General features: G+C 31.4%; 3 protein-coding genes and 1 long non-coding RNA gene across 13 annotated transcripts in view; 2 read left to right on the top strand and 2 right to left on the bottom strand.

The window, feature by feature from the left end:
* Positions 1 to 3,707, top strand: part of LOC140445294 (protein tudor-like) — a 69,749-nt gene extending 66,042 nt beyond the window's left edge. For all 3 annotated transcript variants that reach the window (XM_072537233.1, XM_072537234.1, XM_072537232.1), the window contains exon 18: positions 591 to 3,707. In XM_072537233.1, coding sequence (XP_072393334.1) covers positions 591 to 3,424 — 2,834 coding nt within the window. In that variant the 3' untranslated portion in view covers positions 3,425 to 3,707. The remainder of the gene's footprint in view (positions 1 to 590) is intronic.
* Positions 3,708 to 3,791: 84 nt separating this feature from the next.
* Positions 3,792 to 4,524, bottom strand: LOC140446714 (uncharacterized). Its single transcript, XR_011951485.1, has 3 exons — positions 4,448 to 4,524; positions 3,973 to 4,056; positions 3,792 to 3,905 (listed from the first exon to the last, which is right to left on the bottom strand). It is a non-coding gene; the product is annotated as an uncharacterized lncRNA (long non-coding RNA).
* A 2,050-nt stretch (positions 4,525 to 6,574) lies between these two features.
* On the top strand, positions 6,575 to 7,642 carry Rbm13 (RNA-binding motif protein 13). Its single transcript, XM_072539310.1, has one exon. It carries the CDS (start codon positions 6,673 to 6,675, stop codon positions 7,588 to 7,590), a length of 918 nt encoding a protein of 305 aa, XP_072395411.1. The 5' UTR covers positions 6,575 to 6,672; the 3' UTR covers positions 7,591 to 7,642.
* Positions 7,643 to 14,527: 6,885 nt separating this feature from the next.
* The window catches only part of LOC140445291 (uncharacterized), a 196,856-nt gene continuing 188,164 nt past the window's right edge, over positions 14,528 to 23,219 (bottom strand). For all 8 annotated transcript variants that reach the window (XM_072537227.1, XM_072537222.1, XM_072537224.1 and 5 more), the window contains one exon: positions 14,528 to 23,070. In XM_072537227.1, the coding sequence (XP_072393328.1) occupies positions 22,858 to 23,070 (213 nt within the window). In that variant the 3' untranslated portion in view covers positions 14,528 to 22,857. The remainder of the gene's footprint in view (positions 23,071 to 23,219) is intronic.

Genomic DNA, 23,219 nt, shown 5'->3' with positions numbered 1-23,219 from the left:
AACAATCATACGAACATTTAAAGGGCGGTTAGATCGAACCAAATTATTTTCCTACGAGGGATTGGTATCATCATTCTCTTATTCTTTTATTATCTAATGAGCTGCAACCAATCCACTCTCTTTAGATTTCTCAGCCAATAACTTTTTTGTCTTCATTGCACCTTCTCTTGTATAATCAGTCTAAGTAGTGTATATTTCCCCCCTTTCTTTGTACGACCCAAATATTGAAGTCAACGTGTCCTTTTCTTTGTAAGTTGCTGCCACATTTGAAGGTTTTATTGAAACCTGACGAATAGTTTTTTATTTTTGGTCCCAATTTGGTTAAACTTTCTTTTAAAAAGATGTAACAGATAACAGCTTGTAAATTAACACATTAAGAACTGTTATTGCTAACATGTTTACCAGTCTTTATAATAAATAAAATATATCTTACCCTTCATGTATTTTTATATACAGGTGGTGGAACAGTTTTAGTACCTATTGTATTATAATTTGATATTCGCATTTTGTTTTCACTTAATCCGAAATGTAACACTAACCTACTACCATTAAGTCATACATTTCACTAAACTATAAGTTTTAATTTGTAGGTGCCACAGTCTTCCAAATAGAATTTGTTAATGAAAATACCATCAGACTGTACCATAATGGTAAAGACATTCGTCCATTCTTAGGAGGCTTCAAAAGTTCATCATTTGATGATCCTTTACATAATCAAGGATCCGATGAGGCTCAAATACAAGATCAGATTAGTGTTGTGGCAGAAACAGAAATTACTGAGTGCGTAGAAAATACTTTAGAATGCAGTTCAATAATTCCTTCACAAAAGGAAGAAATTGGTACTGAGAGTCAGTCAGGTAGTACCTATAATGAAATTAATAACTTATCTTTAATGCAACAAAGTGGTGGAAATATAGAGGACACTAAAGTGGAGAACGTCCCAAAATCAGAATCGAATGAAAAAGTTGAAGAATGCTCAATTGCCGACAATGTAGAAGACAATACCCTAACATTATGTACAGATAAACTGGAGACTGCAACTGAAAAATCGGAACCATATAAAGAAGATTCTAAAGACCCTGTAGATGTGGTTGAAGGTGATGCAACTGAGAAATCAGAAGTATTTACAGAAGATTCTAAAGATCCTTTAGATGAGGTTGAAGATGATGCAAATAAAAAATCAGAAGCATTTACAGAAGATTCTAAAGACCCTTTAGAAGCGGTTGAAGATGATGCAACTGAAAAATCAGAAGCATTTACAGAAGATTCTAAAAACAATTTAGATGTGGTTGAAGATGATGCAGTTGAAAAATCAGAAGTATTTACAGAAGATTCTAAAGATCCTTTAGATGAGGTTGAAGATGATGCAAATGAAAAATCAGAAGCATTTACAGAAGATTCTAAAGGCCCTCTAGATGTGATTGAAGATGGTGCAGATGAAAAATCAGAAGCATTTACAGAAGATTCTAAAAACAATTTAGATGTGGTTGAAGATGATGCAGTTGAAAAATCAGAAGTATTTACAGAAGATTTTAAAGACTCTTTAGTTGTGCTTGAAGGTGATGCAGATGAAAAATCAGAAGCATTTACAGAAGATTCTAAAGACCCTCTAGATGTGATTGAAGATGGTGTAAATGAAAAATCAGAAGCGTTTACAGATGATTCTAAAGGCCTTTTAAATGTGGTTGAAGATGATGCAACTGAAAAATCAAAAGCATTTACAGAAGATTCTAAAGACTCTTTAGATGTGGTTGAAGATGATGAAACAAAAAAATCTGACATAACGTATGATACATTAGTTGGCCAACTTGCAACTTATACAGAAAAAATAAAAGCAGAAACAGAAGAGTTTTTGTCAAAGGAAGATACGAAGCTTGGGCAAGAAAAAAAACTTTCAAAAACTGATGAATCTCAAGACGTATCAGAAACATCAGAGATGTATGGTGTTTCTGATACTAAACAGGGTAGAAATGATATAAAAGATGGTGAATCTCAAATTGAACAACTCTCTGAAGATTATGATATGAAAAAACATCAGGAATCTGAAACGGGTTTAAAAAATGGTGAATGGCAAAATGAGGATGCTTCCTCTGATCATATTTCAGTAAAGTCTGATATTTCCGATACTAAACAGAACACAATAGGTTTAAAAGAAGATGAATCTCAAATTTTACAAAAATCTACAGACTCTGATAGTTCTAAAGTTCAGGAAACCGAAACAGGTCTTAAAAAAGTTGAAACCCAAAATGAGGATATTTCCTGTGATCAACTATCAGAAAAATTTGATATTATTGATACTAAGCAGGGGACAATTAATTTAAAAGACGATGAATCTCATATTGGACAAAGCCCTGCGGACTTTGATATTTCTAAACCTAAAGAAACTAAAACAGTTTTGAAAAATATTGAAACTGAACATGATGATGTTTCCTCTAATCACTGTTCAGAAAAATCTGATACTAAACAGGATAAATCAGATTTAAAAGTTTATGAATCTCAAATCGAACATATTCCTACAGAATCTGATACTTCTGAACTTCTAGAAACGGAAACAGATGTAAAAAATTGTGAATCTCTAAATAAAAGTGATTCCTCTCATCAAGTCTCAGAAAAGTCTGATATTTCCAATAGTAAAGAGGACAGCGCAGTTTCAAAAGATGATGAATCTCAAATTGAAGACAGATCATCGGATCAACTTGCTGAACAGTTAGAAACTGTGCCCAATAGCGATAAAACTAAAACTGAATATGTAACCTCAATAGAAATTAACGAACCATCAGAAATGTCAGTGGATGATGTTATAAAAGAACATGTGATGACTAAAAGCTTAGTTGTGGTAAATAATTTAGGCGAAACACTCGATTCCAGTGAAAATGAATTCTCAGACAATCAGAATGAAATGGTAACAGGAGATTTTATTGACAATAAAGAAGATATTGTTGAAAAATGCTCAAAAGTAGATGAAGCGTTAGAAAAATCTGAAAATTTGGAAGACAGTAAAGATTCTTTTAATTGTGCAACAGACGTGTCTGGGAATAGTGACCAAATAGAAAACATAAGCTCAGAATTATCTACAGTGAGCGACACAACTACCAAGAAAGTTACTACCAAAACATCAGAATCTTCAAAATCGTTGGAAAGGAGACCACTTCATTTACCGAAAGATCTGCGTAGTAAAAGTAATGAAGAAGCTCAGAAAAAGGATGCTCAAGGAGCTGTAAAGAAAACTACACCAACTAAAAGTAATCCTAAAACAGTGTCCCCAACTAAAACTACATCACCAAAAAATACGTCTACAAAATCTCCTCCTAAAGTAGAGAATGCTAAACCGAGTCCTACAAAACCTCTTCGAGCTACATCTAGTTCGAAAGTAAGTCCGAAGAAGGATTCTGCAGCAAAAAATACCGTGAGCCCCACAAAATAAATGAGAGTTCTCAAATTGCTACACTTCATACTTCACAACTCGGGATTATTATTGTAGAAGTTTTTATGTTTGTTAATGTTGCAAGTACAGAGCGACAAATCAGCAATAGAAATACAATAAAGCGTATTGATGTATGAGACAAATCATTGTTTTTATTGAAAAATGTGTATGTTTCTTTATATTTTGGTTTCATTAATTTTTGTTCGTTTACATAATGTTGTTTCATTTAGCTTGTTTTAAGGCCAAAACGTTTTATTTTGATAATAAATATGTTTATATAGAGTTTATTTGTTATTTTGTCTAATTTAAGTAGCTTATAGCTGAGATTAGAACAAACCTTGCCTTACCTTTAGCGTTACTACCCTTTTTGAGCACTACTCCCGCACTATCCTTCTCAAATTCCGACGGTCTTCCATCCGACGCCGCCATCCAGCATTGTCCTTCCCCTGGACCCTCGATTGGATCCATACACCAGGCGATCCTGTCATCATAGAGCAAAAATAAGTTCAAACATGCATATAAACATCAAAAGATATAATGAAACTTACATGGAGCAAAGACGAACCATGTTCTGAAATTTGAAACCTTCACTATCAACAACCAAACCATCAGAATTAGATCGAGGTGTTTATCTATAAAGGTTGACCAATTTAAAGAATAAACAAAAGTATTCTGAAGCTATTTTCTTGTGGCATTTTAAAGTAATTACTATTTAAATGGGAATATGCCACAATTAAAGGTTAAATTACGTTTATTGACGTATCAATTTCCACTTCGGAAATCGTTCTCAAAATACAAACAGTAAATTATGAATTTACTAAAATAATAAAACGAGATAACTTACAGCTATTAGCCTAGAAAACCGCTAAAATGATGAGAGAATCATAATCTTTTTGTCTTACTCAGCTGTTAGAATTTTAATTACCTTAAGCGCCGAATTTAGCCGAATATATGTATATTAAAAAGAAATAGCATTCTTATTTAACCAATTGAAAATAGTATAATATCGATAATCAGACTTACATTTTTTATTAGGTAATCAGCGTTTTTTCAGTTGTTACTTGGCGTTTCTATCGAATAGTAGTGTTTTAACGTTGTTTTAAGCAAGTAGTAGTATCTATAAAAAATATGTCCTGGAAACAGAAATACAAAGATTGGAAAAATGTTTACAAGAGTTTAAAAAATTAGTTAATTCTTAATCAGATACGAGCGAACTACAACTATTTCCTGCTGATTCAGATGATCCCAATTATAGGGAACACATTGAAAATTCCAATTCTCAGTCAGAGGAAGAATTTGTGCAAATAAAAATGAAAAGTTGCAAATCAAATGCAAATATTCCTTGAGTTCAATTCATTATAGGCTATACTTCAGAATCTTTTGAAAACGTGTTCCGGATTGGACATCTAAAGGCAAAACCAGAGAATAATAAAAAATCTGAATGCTCACTCTGCTTGTCAAGATAAGTACGCGCAGACGGAATCAGCCATGTTTTAAACTTAACCAGTGCCGTTCAGTGACATTTTATCTGGTGTGCATAGAAAAATTAACCCGGTTTAACTTATTTACGGCAAGCATAGACATAATATGTACTATTTTATTCGTACTTTTAGTTGAAGAATAGATTACATTATTTCAAATTTACTAAATTCATCGAGTTACTAAATTATTAATCTCTAAAAATTTAAATTATGCTTCTATCAGAATAAATAACAATCAGAATGCCCACTCTCAGATGCCGCCTTTGAAGTTTGTCAGCACGTAATCGCCATATTTTAAACGGAAACATAGACTCGAATTGAGAAATTTGTGACAACCTACGATAGAACTGTAATTTAAATTTTTAGAGTAGATTTGAAATAATTGAATCTATTCTTCAACTAAAAGTACGAATAAAATAGTGTATATTATGTCTATGGTTGCCGTAAATAAATTAAAGCGGGTTAATTTTTCTATTCACAACACATAAAATGTCACTAAACAGCACTGGTTCCGTTTAAAACATGGCTGATTCCGTCTGCGCGTACTTATTTTTTTAAGCAGATTGGGCGTTGTTCGGTGATTGGGCATTCTGATTGTTTATTATTCTGTGATTCTGTCGTAGCTTGTCACAAATTTCTCATTCCGAGTCTGTTTCCGTTTAAAATATGGCGATCGCGTGCTGTCGCACTTCAAAGTCGGCATCTGAGAGTGGACATTCTGATTATTTATTCTGTCAAAACTAAATAAAAAAATGTAATTTTCATTGTGAAAGCGAATGGACATATTTTATGCATGTTCTGTGTTTGACATCGGTCGAAGATGGATGATCACTTCGGGAAAACAAATCATTTTGTCATTTGATCTCAAAGCTATAAAACGTTTAATATAAATCATTTACAAGTGTGTTTTGCCAAATTAAAAGTTGGAGTACGTTCTTTAAATACGTAAATAAACTTTAAAGTTTATTTGTTTGTGATTCGAGTTTATACATGCGGTAATTGACTCCCGAACCAAAATAAAATTAAATGTTTGTTTTTTTACAGTATGTCTGAAACACGGAAAGTAAAATTTCATTAAAATTTACATTATTTCAATTATTTTTGTGGTTGCAAGATTGGTAGAGATCTTTAGTTGAGGGTGAGGCAGTTTTTGGAGCTGACCACGTTATATTTTGTAAATTACGCCTTACGTTTTCTCCTAATAACTTCATGAGACCGTAGGGGCAATTTAGCTGATGGAACAGCATTTTTCTTCAGTCTTCTCAATTTAGTTTCAGGTGTTACTATAAAGTAAATTAATATATTAAAATATAAATAATATTTTAATCAACACTTACTTGGAACGTAATCGTTCTCAGTAAAATGTAAACTGCACACAGTCATGTACTTGGTTATAGGTTTGTCAATTCGCAAACTACATTGCCAAACTTTTCTCATATTCTCGTCCAGCGGAAACTTATGTACAGAATTTATCTTATGTACGGAATTCATTGTTAATTACATAAACCGGCCGCTAATATGTATACAAATTAATTACAATTTTAAGGTTTTCCTGACGTGGATGCTTTTTGAAATCTACCACCAGGCGTCGCCCACTTTGCGGTTCCTCGCGAATACACAGATCCTGACCGGATAGCCCTCTAGCTAAGGCCAAACAAATTAATGAAAGAAGAACTTTTCTTTTAAGGTTATGTTTTTATTAAAATGTCACACGTGTAAGTGTGAGAATTCAAGTTTTCGCCTGAAGTATTGTAATTAAATTTAAAAATGCAACACGACGACGTTGTTTGGAGTATTATAAACAAAACACATTGTTCATACAAGACTCAAACCAAGACACAAAAGTTTTGCCGTAACGAATATAACCTTACAGGTCTTTGCAACAGATCGGCTTGTCCATTAGCAAACAGTCAATATGCAACGATCAGAGAAGAAAACGGTATAATATATCTTTTTATGAAAACTGCAGAGCGGTCAGCTTTTCCAAAAAAGACTTGGGAAAAGGTAAAATTATCTAGAAACTTTGAAAAAGCGATACATCAAATCAATGAAAATTTACTCTACTGGTCTGGTTTTATTAAATCAAAATGTAAGCAGAGGTTTGTAAAAATTACACAATACTTAATTCGAATGAGAAAGTTGAAATTAAGAAGACAGAAATTGTTGGTTCCGATTCAGAGTAAGGTAGAACGACGAGAAAGACGCAGAGAAGAGAAAGCTCTCATAGCTGCTCGAATTGAAAAGGGAGTTGAGAAAACGTTATTAGACCGATTGAAACAAGGTGTGTATCAAGATTTGTACAATATTTCCCCGCAAACATTTGATGAAGCAGAACAAGAGAGAGAATTGGAATCAGAAGAAGAGGTAGAACAAGAAATTGAAATGGAAAACGAAATGGAGGACGAATTAGATACCCCAGAATTTGTTGCTGCAGATTCAGATGATGACAGTGATATTGAAAGTGAAAGTGGTAATCCTGAGGAAGTGGATCTAGACAGTAGTTTTGAATCTTCAGACGGTTCTGATATTGAAGATATAAGACCTAGTACTTCAAAGAAGAGCCAGACACCTGTAAATAAGAAAGGGACACCCAAACCTGGATCCAGCAAGAAAAAGCGTAGGTCTAGGGTTGAAATTGAATATGAACTTGAACGTGAACCACCTCAAAGACTGTCTCTTAGTTAAATTTTGTTTAATTGTGATTGTTGCAATTTCTTTAATAAATATTTTAAGGCGATTTTTATTTTGTAATCAAATCTACTTTCTATATAATAGAAACTTATTAAATAAATTCCCTTTTATTTGATTTGTCTACTCTAATACCATATGGATGGTTTTTTAACATGTGCATATAATAATACAATAGTTTTTTTATTATTTACTAGGATAAATATCAAATACTAAAATAAACTAGTATATATATATATATATATATATATATATATATATATATATATATATATATATATATATATATATATATATATATATACCCGGTATTTAGGCGTTCCACGCCCTTCCGGTAGGGATCTATGGAGGAGTATCACCTAGCCGCAAGCCCTTATCTCTTGCCGTACTGCTCCACCATAGGCCGATCAGATACCAGCATATTCTAGACTAAGCCGCAGATTCATTTTAGAATTTTAAACTACTGCGTTAGCCTTTTTGTTTTCTGTTCACCGAGCCGGGGATTTGAACTGACATCTCTCGCATTGAAGCGAAGGAGAAGCCAGCCGCCCAGCCCGCTTGGCTATCCGATCGACGAACTAGTATAGTTCGACGAATAAACTAGTATATAACCTTTAAAAAATAGTGTATGTGATACACTTTGCTAACGATCAAGCAATTCTAGCTGAAGAGGAGAGTGATAAATTCTGTATGCTCAGAAAACTGGAAGAGGAGTACACTAAGTAGGGCCTTACAATATACAAAAAAAAATTAATTGATTTTGTTTTTCTAAATAAATTTAAAACCAGGAAATGGTTACTTAACTCAAAAGAACATACCTCCAAATGTAGAATATTTTTACATATATAATAAGTTTAGGTCCTAACTTCTCTTTATCTTTACAAAAATTTCAAATGTTACATTATTGCTAGCATCGTAAATGGTCTAACATACATTAATTACTCAAATATAAATAAAAGCAAAGCAGTCAACATAATTACAAATTATACTCAAAAAATACAAAGATATGCAGGTCACCAGAAAAATCAATATAATTATTATTTAAAACAAACTAAAGCTTTCCTTGAACAAAATGCAAACTTCTTAATTTTTAACAGCGGATAAATGTAACAAAACAGTAGTAGTGTTAAAGTCTGAATATTTAAACAAACTTAAATAACAAATCAGTATACAAGAAAGAAAAAGCAAATTTTACAAATAAGATCAAAAATGTTTAAATGCTCTTATTAAAAAATGGTATAATAAAAATATATAGACTTAAACTTGAAAAATAAATCAATATCTCGCAATGGCACATCTTCATATACACACATGTCCAAAAGTTTGGAATACATACAAATAATATATCTACGCCTATGGTGGTTTTAAACCTGTTGTTGATATTCATTCTAGAGCGTTTTTAAGTGAAAATGATAAAAAATTTGAATCGTTTTTGTATGATTTTGGTCACATTCAACTGATTAGCGTATTTACACATTATTTCAGTCTTTGTTTAAATTTGAATTGAGCCGTTTAAAAATGCCTAGAAACGTGATATCTCATTTTGACAGATCTAGAGTAATTGCTTTGTTACAACAGGGCTTTAGTCAAAGTTATATCGCGAATATTGTTGATGTTACTCAGAGTGCTGTATCAAAAATTAAAAAAAAAATTCCAAGATACAAATGACGTCAAGGATCGACCCAGAAGTGGTAGAAGTCGATGTACAACAGCAGCACAAGACCGGCAAATAACATTGATAGCTCGTAGAAATCGTCTGGAATCTACAAGTGGTATATCCAGAGAAATTTCTAGGCTTCAAGGACTGAATATTTCACTGCAAACAATAACACGTAGACTAAATGCGGTAAATTTGTATCGTAGAAGACCGCTACGTGTTCCTAAACTAACCTACCAACACAAAATAGTAAGGTTGCAATGGGTTAGAGAAATGGTACATCATGGTCCTAAGTGGAATAACGTGATGTTCTCTGATGAGTCAAAAATTGGCTCGGTATCTGATTCGCGAAGAACACTGGTTTGGAGGGCCCCAGGACGACAAGCCTGACTAGAAACAGCCCAACTGCGTGTCCCATTTGAAGGTGGCAGTATTATGGTTTGGGGTGGTATTATGAGTGGTACACGGACGCCACTGCTAATTCTGGAGAGAAGAGTCACTGGTGCTGTGTACATCGAGGAAGTTTTAAATCCTGTCGTACGTCTATTCCGTGGAGCAGTAGGTGATGAATTTGTGTTTATGCATGACAACGCACCTCCTCATCGAACAGCAGCAGTACAAAATTTTCTGGAAGAAGAAGGAATATCTACATTACAGTGGCCTTCGAATTCCCCCGACATAAACGTTATTGAACATGCTTGGGACATTCTCAAAACACGCATCAAGAAGCGAAACAATCCTCCTATTACACTTCGAGAACTAAAAGATGCTGCTCGTGAAGAATGGGAGAGAATTCCGCAAGCCCAGCTCGACCAGTTAATGGGCAGCATGCCAAATCGCCTACAGGCATGCATACAGGCCAATGGAGGAAATACTAATTATTAGTTTTATTAAAAACTATTTTTTTCTATACTAATTTATTTTTAAATGTAAGTTGTACATTGTAAGTTTTTCACTCCAATAAAATAAAGAATTTTTTTGCATATCGTTTATCTGGTTTTGAGATTTATTTAGTATTATTGAGTATTAAAACAAAATAATGCTTAACTATTCAGAAGATTTTATATATAAAAATCAATAAAAAGCTGAAATATTCCAATATTCCAAACTTTTGGACATATGTGTATTTATGGGCTTCCAAAAGTACATAAAAACAACATTCCGATGTGTCAATTATTAGTAACATTAAAGTCCAACATACAACCTCTCCAAGTATTTTACAGACATTTTGGGAAATGCAATCTGTAAAACCCTCTATCACATAAGAATTCTTAGGATTTTCACAATTTTATTTCAAAACAGTCTGTATTTTATTTATTATTGTTATTCAAAACAGCTCAACATTTTTCCAACATAAAAATGAATACTATTCTCAGATTTCTGGAGTGGTCTGGGTTCGTGTATCTCAGCATCAATAGTCAACTTGGCAATAGAAATAGTAGAGACAACCGTCATGTCTAAATTGAAGTACAATATACATTTCTACAAACTATATATTATGTTGATGACTGCTTACTCTGCATTCCGGATCATGAAATCAACTATACTCTTCAAATGTTCAATAATAATAATAACGTTCAATTTATGTATGAACTAGAAGAAAACAGCAAAATTACTTTTCTAGATTTAAGTGAGAGTGTAACAACAATATCCAATTAATAACAACTAACTGGTTTACAAAAGATATTTGGTAAAGAAAATATCTAAATTTTAATACCAACGCACCTATAATACATAAAAGAAGTGTTGTTTAGTCTTACTGAGGGAGCAATTAAGCGATGTTGCCCACAATACCATTCCGAAAATCTGGAAAAAGTTAAAGATATCTTAGAAAAAAATAATTATTTACCAGAATTTTACAAGCATCTAATTAAAAAAGAAGTTGAAGTCATTATAAGAAATCAATTTAATTTGGATACCAATCAGATACAAACCCAAACCATACATAGCACCAATTAATAGTAATGTCACTGAATCAAACAAATACTATATTTATATGCTTACCATACATTAATAGATTCTCTGAACAAATGTCGAAGCTGCCATATGGCGAATGGCGAAATGGTGCCATATTTTGGAAGACCTAGTTGTAAGATGTACATAAAAGGAAAACCAATTATGTTTGGGTTGAAATTATGGTGTCTATGTAGTTCAAATGGCTATTTATTTAAGTTTTTACCTTATGGTGAAAAAACAAGTGCTTATGAAAACGAGTTGGGTCTAGGAGAAAATGTGCTGGATTTGTTGTCAGTGATTGAACGGAAATCTAATCATCGCATATTTTTTGATAACTTTTTCTCATCTTACAAGCTATTCGATTTGCTAAAAGAAAAAGGATTTTACGCTACTGGGACGATCCGCGAAAACCGTACTTGTAATAGTACAATGGAAAGTGTGAAAAATATTAAAAAACAAGATCATGGTACTTACGATTCTGAACAAAGTGTGTTGTTAGATGAAATGAAAATTCTGTAGTGACAGTTGCAACAAATAATTGTACCATTGAACTTGTCGCAGGTGCAAAAAGATATGACAGGAAAGAAAAGAAAATCCAACTAATACCTCAGCCAAAATTGATAGCTGAGTATAATCAACTTATGGGTGGTGTTGATTTGCATAATAACGTTATATCAAATTACAGAATAAAGGTAAAAGGAAAGAAATGGTGGTGGCCCCTTTTTATAAATGTAACTGATAGTGTTATTGTAAATGCGTGGAAAATATATAACGTGGCAAATAAAACCAAAATGTCAAAATTCGATTTTAAGTCTTACCTAGCAGTTACCCTTATGAAAATGGAAGTACCGCTCATCGAAGATAACGTTTAAGAAGAGGGTATATCAGCTTCAAATGATCCAATCAACAATCTTACAAGATCCAATTGTGGACGACCATCCAGAAACAGTTTGTTGGCAGATATTTGATAATGTTGGTCACTTCATTGCAAAGGAAGACAACAAAGCAAGAAGAAGATGCAGACAGTGCAAAAGTACAACTATATATATTATATATATATATATATATATATATATATATATATATATATATATATATATATATATATATATATATATATATATATATATATATATATATATATATATATATATATATATATGTGCGAATTGTAAAATACATCTACATCCAAATTGCTTTGAATCATTTCACAGTAAATAAAAATTAAATATTTTTTTTTTGTTTTGGTAAATCCCATCGTTGCGTATACGCAACATTTTGTTATTAAAAAACTAAGAACTTTTATTTTTTTTAACTTGATAAATAAGTATTTAGATATAATTTTAGCAATAAAATGCAATAAAAAACACAAAATTTGTTTTTCTTCTACTCTTGGGAACTAATGGGTTAATTAGAATTGGTCAAAACATCACAAACCCTGGACTACCAAAGGTATCCGCATATCAGCCAAGAATATGCGTTCACTACTGTACATCAAGAAATTTACTACCAATGTCTTTATTACTGAATATATCTCCAAGTACAGAGGAATCTATCTGAAACTTATCAAAACAGCTAAAAAAATGTACTATGAGAATCGTCTAGGAAGCTCTAAAAATGTTGCAAGGGAAACTTTGTCCATAATAAACGATCTTCGAAATAAAACTAACACAGCTCAAACATTTTCTCTTCCAAATCCTGAAAATCTAAATGAATACTTCGTTAATGTGAGTAAAAATATAACATCAGCTATTTTGTCACAACAAGATCCTATTTCCTATCTCCCCAATTCAAAAAAGGTCTCGAATTCATTCTTTATAAGACCAGTTGATAAATCTGAACTGATCCAAATAATCAGTAGTATCAAAGCAAATCTTCCTGTAGTACTGACGGACTCTCCATAAAAATTTTCTTAAATCTCCCAAATAATGTGTTGGAAGTCCTGGTCCCACTAATTACCCATTCCTTTGAAAAAGGTATATTTCCGGAGTGCCTAAAGACAGCCATTATTATTTCTCTTCATAAGGAGGGTGGTGATATATCTAATGTCTGCTACTATAGACCTGTTGCCTTACTACCGGTCCCATCCAAAATTATTGACAGACTTATAAAAGCCCGACTTATGTCCTTTCTCGTTGAAAACAACATTTTATCACAAAGTCAGTTCGGCTTTTTATCTAATAAATTTAGCAGCGATGCTTGTTTTCTATACTACACGAGGTCTATCAAGTATTAAACAATAATCTTTATACTGTCACTGTTTTTTGTGACTATGCTAATGCTTCTGTGTTAGTAAAATCAGTTGTGTTAGTAGATAAATGACATCTATGGTGATTTTTCCTGTTTTGAAGCCTTGTTGGTATTGCTGTAGTGTACTTATCTATTCTGTTTCTGAGATACTGGTGAATATTTTTTATGTGGTATTCCTCAATGCTTTCTGGTATCCCTTGGGTTTTCTTTTTTATATATTGGTGTTATGTAACGCTTCTTCCACTCCATATATATATATATATATATATATATATATATATATATATATATATATATATATATATATATATATATATATATATATATATATATATATATATATATATATATATATATATATATATATATATATATATATATATATGTTGAGTGTCGTAGCTTTAGAAAAATAATCTCAACGACTAGTAAGTTGTAATGAAAATTTGAGATATGTTGTAAATATTTACACTTTCTTCTAATTACAGTGTCTTGAAGAAGGAATAAAAGAATTCCGAAAGCTCGACCAAAAGTCAAAAGAGTGTTTCTATAACATCCCCGCCAAACCTACTGACTGCAGCCCTAATAAACTATGTTGTTTGTATATATACTTATATAATATACTTATAATATACTTATATATATCAGTACTTCTCCATTTTTTATTAATTCATTGTTGATTTCATCCGGTCCTGCTGTTTTTCCTAATTTCAACCTTTTCACTGTTTCAATAAGTTCCCTGTAAAAATACAACATCTACAGGTGACAAACAATCGATGGAGAAAAGCTATTTTACAAGTTTTTGTGTTCGGACTATGTGTTGTAGATCCTTTTTAGCCATGAGCAGTTTCTTTTCTGAGCCTTTTCTCACTCAATTTTGAAGCAACAAACATTCCAAGTTTGTGTAATCTATGTCTGTAATTGTAACAACGATTGCTTGATGTTAATATATACCTCTATCTACTTTTGAGAGTTTTTCATAGTTCTGGAGAGATAACTGGGCAAATAAATTATGAACGCAAAGAAAAGGATTTATTGAGAACTGTGTAATAGGTAAATAAAAACCAAAAGACATACAAATTACAAATTTATTATCATTAGTGGCAGTATAGTAACAAATATCAAATTATTCTATATTAGAAACTTACAAGAATTTGGAAAAATTGCACAACGAATTCAAGTAAATAAATATGTATCCAACTTCCGGCGATTTTCTATTGAAAATGCGAATACTTTGATCACATCAAAGATATTTGCTAATATAAACCTAGGTATATATTTTCTCTGTACAAAGTTACAAACTACAAATAACCATTTTAATATAAAATGTCGAATGTACAAATATTTACAAGATTTATTAACAATATCTAATCATCATTGGGTACTCTCTCTATAATAATATTGTTTAAGAAATAGATTTAATATTGTAAATGAGAAATATTTGTAATGTAAAACAATTAGATTTTACTTTTAGAAACTACAAGAATTTTCCTAAAATCAAACTTTATTGAATCGTTTTAATAATAATTTTTAGACATAACTAAATATTTTGGTATTAAATATTGATCTTTTCCTAGTAAATACATTTCAGGTCATCCGATTTGACGTTGATATTTTTTCACAGAGCTGCCATATAGTTGGCAAAGAATGTGATGCATTACGAAATAATGAAAATATGAGGTTTTTATTATTATTAACTCATCTTTTTATGAGTTCCATGATGAAAAATTGCAATAAAATATGACTTATTATTACCAAATATGACTAAAAGGTCTACTATATTATAAACAATATTTCAATATTCCAGTTGTTTTCTTTAAGTGATGCGATAGAAGTTAAATAAATCGTATCAAAATTCGACTTCAATGGTTTTTTACCGAACCATTGAACATTTTTATTTATTTATATTTTATTGTAAAGGTATCGTATAGGATTATTACAAATTACATTATTATTATGCAAATTATTAACAAAAATAGATTTTACAACTCTGGAAACAGTAGTATAATTCGTGTCATTTGCGCTTGGTAGATAGTCCATTGGCGTTCTGTGTGATTAATACAATTTCATTTAAATTATTGTTTGATTTTTTTTTAATATCTTATTAGAAATATGTAGGACTTAAATCAAAATAATTAACATATTTAATATGTAGTATTCAGAACGTATTAGATAGGATTTATAATTGGTCGACAGACATTGGTTTCAAATTTTCACCCTCCAAATCTAGAGTTATCCAATTTAGTAGAAAATATAGTTGCCGTTCTCCTGTTATTTACCTAAACACAGCCCCACTCAAACTTGTTGACCAACATAAATTTTTAGGAGTTACTTTTGACATATGACTTACATAGACATATCACATTGAAAATACTAAAAGCAACTATTTAGGCAGAATAACCATTTTAAAAACTCTAGCCCACCACCAATGTTTGGGGACCTTGTAATATCTAAGTGGGATCAACCAATAAAAACAAAAAAAGGGGAAAATTTGTTAATAAAAGGGTCTGATGACCTCAAAAGATTGCAGTGTAAAGGTGGTAGATATTACTCAAGCAAGGAAAATAGGGAAGTTTATGTATGATTGATGGATAAATATATTGTATGTTTTAAGTACATAATAACACATTGTATCTCTCCCTTGTCTACAATCGTTTTTAACTTTTTTCTACAATGCTACTCCACGATTACCTCGACCATAAAATTTCAATTTCAAATACAAATTCTTCTTATTTCGAGTGCCACATTACTTTAAATATTAGTGACCATCTTTATATTAAATTTTCTTCTAAAAATCTACTTTGATGGGAAACGGCTTGTTGCAACTCATTCTTCAGGGCAAGGTATTTGGAAAGAGAGGACCAGGGGGAAGAAGAATATCTTGGCTTCAAAACCTGAGAAAGTGGTTTAATACATCGACAACCGGACTATTCAGAATAACAGCAAGCAAAGTTAGGATCCACCAATGTGGAAACGCCTAGCACACAACAGGGATGAATGGCGAGAAATGGGAGAGGCCTTTATTCGACAATTCGGATAGAAAAAGGGTAAAAAAAAAAACAAAAAAAAAAAAGGGCTATAAAAAAAAAAGTTAGGATAGCCATGTTGATCGCCAACATCCGGAACGGCATCGCAAGAAGAAAAGTTGGTTCCCAAGAGTTGGGCAAGCGTGGAAGGAGATAAAGTCTCCGGAGGGAAGGAAAGGAAAAAATCTAACTTACAGTTAATAGATCTGAAACAGTGGAAACACCATTTTAAGGTCTTACTGACAGAGGATAGATGTAAATTCCAAGAAATCGAAATGGAAGAAATATCCGAACATACTCAAATACATAATTGAAATAACAACCGGACAGTTATGCGATGCCCTCAAAAGATCGAACAACGGTAAAGCAGCAGGACCTGGAGACATCCCAATTGAGTTGGTAAAGTATGTGTAAACCAACATCGTATGTAAAAATATTACATAAGATGTTATTTTAACTATTTAACAAATGCTTAAAAGGACAAAATATCCTTGATGATTGGAATGTTGGATACATCAGCTCAATATTCAAGAAAGGGGATAAACGCAAATGCTCTAATTATAGGGGAATAACTGTTTCCAGCTCAGTGGGGAGGTTGTACGGTCGAATAATAAAAGAAAGAATAGAATCAGAATACGAGAACATAGAAGAACAAAATGGATTTCGTGCAGGAAGATCGTGCACTGACGAAAGTAGGTCTCAGTAAAGAGTATGTGGATGCTATCGCAAATATATACAAAAATGCATGAAGTGTCGTTAAAGAAGGAAACTTTATATCTTAATCATTTCCAATAACAAAGGGGCTTAAACAAGGATGTTGTCTATCTCCGACCTTATTTAAATTATATATTCAATCATCGCTAGAGCAGTGGAGGAAACAAGTATTCGGAATGGGAGTAGACATAGGCGGTGGTAAATGTCTAACAACTTTATTTTTCGCAGATTATCATGTAGTCGTAGCGAATGATAAGGAAGACATGGACTACATGTTTGGAAAATTAAAGAAAGAATATGAAAAATGGGCCTCAATATGAATATGTCAAAGACAGAGTATATTATACTAGGAGATGATGAAGAAGATCCAGAGTTAGAAATTAGAAACACAAAAACATGCAATGAATATAAATATCTCGGATCTATAATATTTAAAGAAGGCACTACCAAAATAAACATCGAAAACAGAACGCAACAGGGAAAAAAAGAGGTAAACATTCTAAACTCTCTACTATGGTCTAAAGATATTAGACAAGAAATGAAATTGACAATCTATCGAACCTCGGTAGAGTCTATTATGACTTATGGAGCAGAAGTTTGGCAGATCACGAAAAAAGATAGAAAAGAATCGAATAGAAAAGATTAGAATAGAAGTAGTAGAAATGGATTTTCTAAAGAGAGCGTGTGATGTATCCAAAAAAGATCATATCAGGAATGAAGATATTAGAAGGAGGACTAATACTGTATATTCCATCTAAAGAATTTCCAATCTCCGAAAATTTTGAATAACGCTGGGCCCATAACGGTTTCTTAATATTGTTCTGAAGCTATTTTCTTGTGGCATTTTAAAGTAATTATTATTTAAATGGGAATAAGCCACAATTAAAGGTTAAAGTAAGTTTATTGACGTTTCAATTTCCACTTCGGAAATCGTTCTCAAAATACAAACATTAGTAAATTATTAAATTTACTAATCTCTGTATATTCCAGTGTAGACAGAATTCAAACGACACAACTAGGGTGGTATGGTCACGTGAAGCGAATGAATCAAGATTCTTTCTTGATTGAAGAAAGCTTTAAATTACATACAACAACAAAGTCGGTTCCCCTTATCACGTCACTTACAGAAAATGTATATTCAGTACTCAAAAAAAAAAAAAAATAAATTAGAGTAAATGACAATAAACAAACGCCAAAGACGGCCAACGGACGTCTAATTTCACAGGTCCTGTTTACAGAGTTGCGATATGAATTTTTATTATTACAACAAAGCTTTGTGTAATATATATATATAAATACACCTTTCAAATGATCTGAAAAATTTTTCTTTGTATTTAAATATGAATGAACAAAAAAAATAATTTAGAGTAAATAACAATAAACAAACAGTAGGCCAATAAAAGTCTAATTTCACAAGTCCTGTTTACAGAGTTGCGATATGTATTTTTTTATTACAACAAAGCTTTGTATAATATATACAAATTATACACCTTTCAAATGATCTGAAAAAAATTGCTTTGTATTTAAATTTGAATGAACAAATTCTTTATTATAATTAATTCATTATTTCTGTCGTTGCGATTTTTCATCATGTACCTATGATCCTATGAATATAAATGAACTTTTCATTATTTCCTAATTCCCTACAATCTCTATTATCCTGGCAATACGGCGACGCTGTTTAGACAACGTTTCATTAGGTATGAAGTTGACTTCATAGCTAATGATTGGTGTGAAATAGATTTAATAGGAACCCAATAACTACTTTAGCTTTATGTTTAGCCCATCGAGCAAAAAGACAAAAGAGGGAATGTAAAGGTAGTGGGGGCAAAAATATTGTTAGACAGGAAGTGCCATCTTGAGAGGCCAAATTAAACAAGGAAAGAGTCTTTCCTTGTTTAAGAAATCAAATTTAGTTGGGTTATGTTATTATGTGTCCCAACTGTCACATGAAATCTTATTTATATTGAAGTTTTTTAACAATTGTTTCACATTTTAGACTGTTATCGTTAATATGTAATTAAAATTTTCTCGTCTAAGACACATTCTGAAAACTATTTTATAGCTACTGTTAATAAGTGTCGGAAAATTTAAATTTGGCGCATTCGCATTTCCGGATATGTCCGCCATCAGATTAGATTCCCTCTTTTGTCTTTTTGCTCGATGGTTTAGCCTTACGCTTGTTCTTTCTGATTATTATTGCTACGTTATTCAAAGCTTTTCCAAAAGTATTTTAATCCTTTCGTTATTACAATATGATCCCAGAAACTAAGCAACTTGTAATAAATTAGTAATAGCATATGAGGGGAACATAAATTTGTTGAAATTTTGTGTTGGGTTCAATATAATGTAGAACATATATTTAGGTATTTTATATAATATGACATCTGAAAGAGAGTAACCAATAAGTCAAAAAATGAAACGGTTTAAATAGAAACAGCAGTATAACATTTAAAACCAGTTTAGGCAATTTAATTCGAGAACTAATAACCTTTTCGTTCAAAATAGCGTTTATTTTAAGAAAGTTAGCAAATATCACAATATGAAATAAAATACACATTTTCTAAGGCGAATTTTGCGTTTCTTTTCGTATATTCATAAGAAAAAAAAAAGAATTTTAAATTGTTGGTTATGTTATCAACGTATCACAGTGTTGAAAAAATATTATTAGAAAATTGTTTATCTGTAGCATATTGATTGTACAATCTTTTATAAATAATATACTCGGTTTATTAACAGTCTGGTAAATTTAGTAATTACTTTTTTGCTAAGTTTGACCCAGCAAAAAGAAAGCTTGTAATTGAAATTTAGCAAGCAAATAGAAAGCTTGTAATTGAAATTAATAAATATGCACTCTCAATATGCATGATTATTCTTCTATTTCTAATAAAAGAAGTCTGCAAGTTTGTTTGGCCTGATTATAGTGAGAGGTGGGAATTTTTGGTTGTGAATTTGTCAAAAGATTCCAAAGCTGAGCGAAATTACTATATCAGATAAACAAGGAAAATAATTTTATTCATTTCTTAGTTTTCGTATAACAAAAACCACCATTGATGACTTTTTGAGGGCATAATTGTCTTGTTTGCAAATTTAAAATTTTCTTTTCAAGAAATTGATTTCTTTATACTGTTAGTGTTTCTATGATATTTCGTGCACAAGTACACGTTTTAAAGCTTCTCCCTGTTTGTATGATATTGAGCAATATGCATTGGCTCTTCGTAAAGTATTTTTTCTTGAACAAATATTGTGTTAAATAACGAAAATTTATTTTTTCTAAATGTTTACTACTTGAAAACAATTTTGGAATCATAATAATAAAATCATTTGTAGTCATGTTAAATTGTTAACCAATAATGTAGGTTGATAACATATCCAGCAGATACTAGTGTTTCTTTTAAACATAACCTCAAAACTAAAGATAACTTCAAATAAAGAAGACTGTAGAACGTCAAGTGTCTACAATAGAAATATAATTAACAGATTTTCATCAGCAGTCTTCTCAAAAGTGTCGATAAATTAAACTATGTACAATATATTTAAAGTAATATATAAAAAACTTAATTCGTTCTAGTTTTTTACAGATTAGATGAAATTTCATGTTGTCTTAAATTCTTAATTAACTAAAGTACAAACATTTAACAAAATGTGAATCATTAAAGTTATATTTTATAAATAAGAACTAAAAAAATACATACTTCATACTAAATCAAATAATTTCAATTTTACAACTTATTACTCATTTTTGTCAAGCAGATTTAGTTGCTTGGCAAAAAAGACTAAAGTTCTTCGATATACAACATTGTCACTTACTCCCGAGATGATAGGCCAAACATTTAAGTTTGTGAAAGAATTGACCACAAGCAAAATAAAAATTAACCCTTTAGAAACACTAGTTGTCTAGAAGACCATACAAATAGTTCGAAAACGACAAAAGAGTTCAAATAAAAGTATATGAATTAAAAGCAACTACAATATAACGCTAATACAGGTTCCAAAGTGTTTCGAGGCTTGAAAATATATTTAGCGGATTTTTGCTTCATTCGAGTTTCATCTGGGACCATTTTGATCATGCGCCATAAAGAAACATATTTCTTGAATATTTTCTTTACTGCACAATAATCAAGCATACATTTTTTATACTATATCTTTTATTTAAGGGGTCAGACTAAAATTATATGAAGTAACCCAAATATCAACCTCACCTGCACGAGAGAGACAACGAGTAAACCCGGTACACACTCTGCTAGAAAACAAACGAAGCCACCGAATATGAGCGGGATAACCATATTACAATTAAATGGGAATTGAGGAAATTTCATTGCCAATAATTTTTCAAACAGTATGATAAGCATGAAAGTTTATGGTTCACAAACCTTTACAAGAGGAGTTCTGTCCAAAAATGGATAGAATAAGGCACTTATATACACGGAATCACAGTTTTTACGTTACTTTTTACGTAAATAAATGTACATAATAGTAAATAAATAGAAACTGTATAAAACACTTACATAAATAAGTCATTAATTGACTTATACACAGGTGACAACGGGCACAGAACATTTTCCTAGTAAAAAGCAAATGGCAGGTGACTAAAAAATCAAATAATGACTGACTTGAAAATGTGCATGCTTTACGCTTAAAACTTTGTTCTTCTTCAATTCAAACAATTTTTAACTCTTTTATGATGGTTTAAATATATAAAAACTGTATAGAACAGTTATATAAGTGATTAACTGACTTATGAACAGGTGACAACTGACACGGAACATTTTAATAGTAAAAATCAAATGACAAGTGACTTAGAAGATGGATAATGGCATCTGACTTAAAAATATGAATGTTTTACATTTAAACTTAGTTCTTCTTCAATTCAAACAGCTTTTAAAGCTTCTATGATGATTTAAATATATAAAAACTGTAGAGAACAGTTAAGTTAGTGATTAATTGACTTATGCACATATTACAACTGATGCAGAATAGTTTCCTAATAAAAATTAAATGACAGGTGACTTAAAAGATGGATAATGACGTCTGACTTCAAAATGTGCATGCTTTAAGTTTAAAACTTTGTTCTTCTTCAATTCAAACAGTTTTGAACTCTTCTGATGGTTTAAATAAATAGAAACTGTATAAAACAGTTAAATAAGTGATTCATGGACATATGACAACTGACATAGAACAGATTCCTTGTAGTCAAAATCAAGTATCAGGTGACTTAAAAGATAGATGATACGTCTGACTTAATAAAGTGCACACCTTAAGTTTAAAACTTTGTCCTTTTCAATTCAAAAAGTTCTGAATTCTTCTGTATTGTTTCAAATGTTTGCTACACCGTTATATTATCCGTAATATAAATAAAACTAGATAGAAAATATCTATAACAAGAAATTGAAGCTATCATCGTTTCGATACTTAAGATTACACAGTATATATCAAGGAAGTAATACAAAAGCATATATAATCACTGTGAAGCAATTGAGAAATAATGCTCAAGCAAAAGTGACACAAAAGATTCCGTTTATCTTGACAGTCAGAACCAGTCAAAATCAAAATAACTTACTAACGTTATTCAATGTTTATACTCGATAAATTAAGAAAGGTAAAATTAGAAATACCATCTAATCCTGTCTAACGCATAACAACATCTCCTAAATAAAATAAATCTTATGTCTGTTTGGGAGGCTCTTTGTCGATCCTCATATCGTCTATTTTAGCGACCAATTTGAGCGCTGGACCGAGCTTCATCGCCATAGCTGTCATGAGGTGGTCTTCTTTGAGGAGCATGAGAGCCTGCCCATCAATTTCCTCCCTTAGGAAGTCCTCCGCGTAGTCGGAGCAACCCGGGAGGTTTTTGATAAAGTCGAACACTTCTTGAACCTAAAAAAATTTAAGAAAATTTGTTTAAATGTAATTCTATCTTCTGTACAATTCTCATATAACACATCTTAAAGAATGACAAACTGCCCACTGTTATCGATAAATTTGGTTAGGTTAAGTTAGGTTAGGTCTATTCTCACCGGTAAGTT

The sequence above is a fragment of the Diabrotica undecimpunctata genome, chromosome 7, assembly GCF_040954645.1.
Source record: "Diabrotica undecimpunctata isolate CICGRU chromosome 7, icDiaUnde3, whole genome shotgun sequence".
In the NCBI taxonomy this organism is placed as follows: domain Eukaryota; kingdom Metazoa; phylum Arthropoda; class Insecta; order Coleoptera; family Chrysomelidae; genus Diabrotica; species Diabrotica undecimpunctata.
The sequence above is the reverse complement of the archived record's forward strand: the minus strand, read 5'-3'. Positions and strand labels throughout refer to the sequence as shown.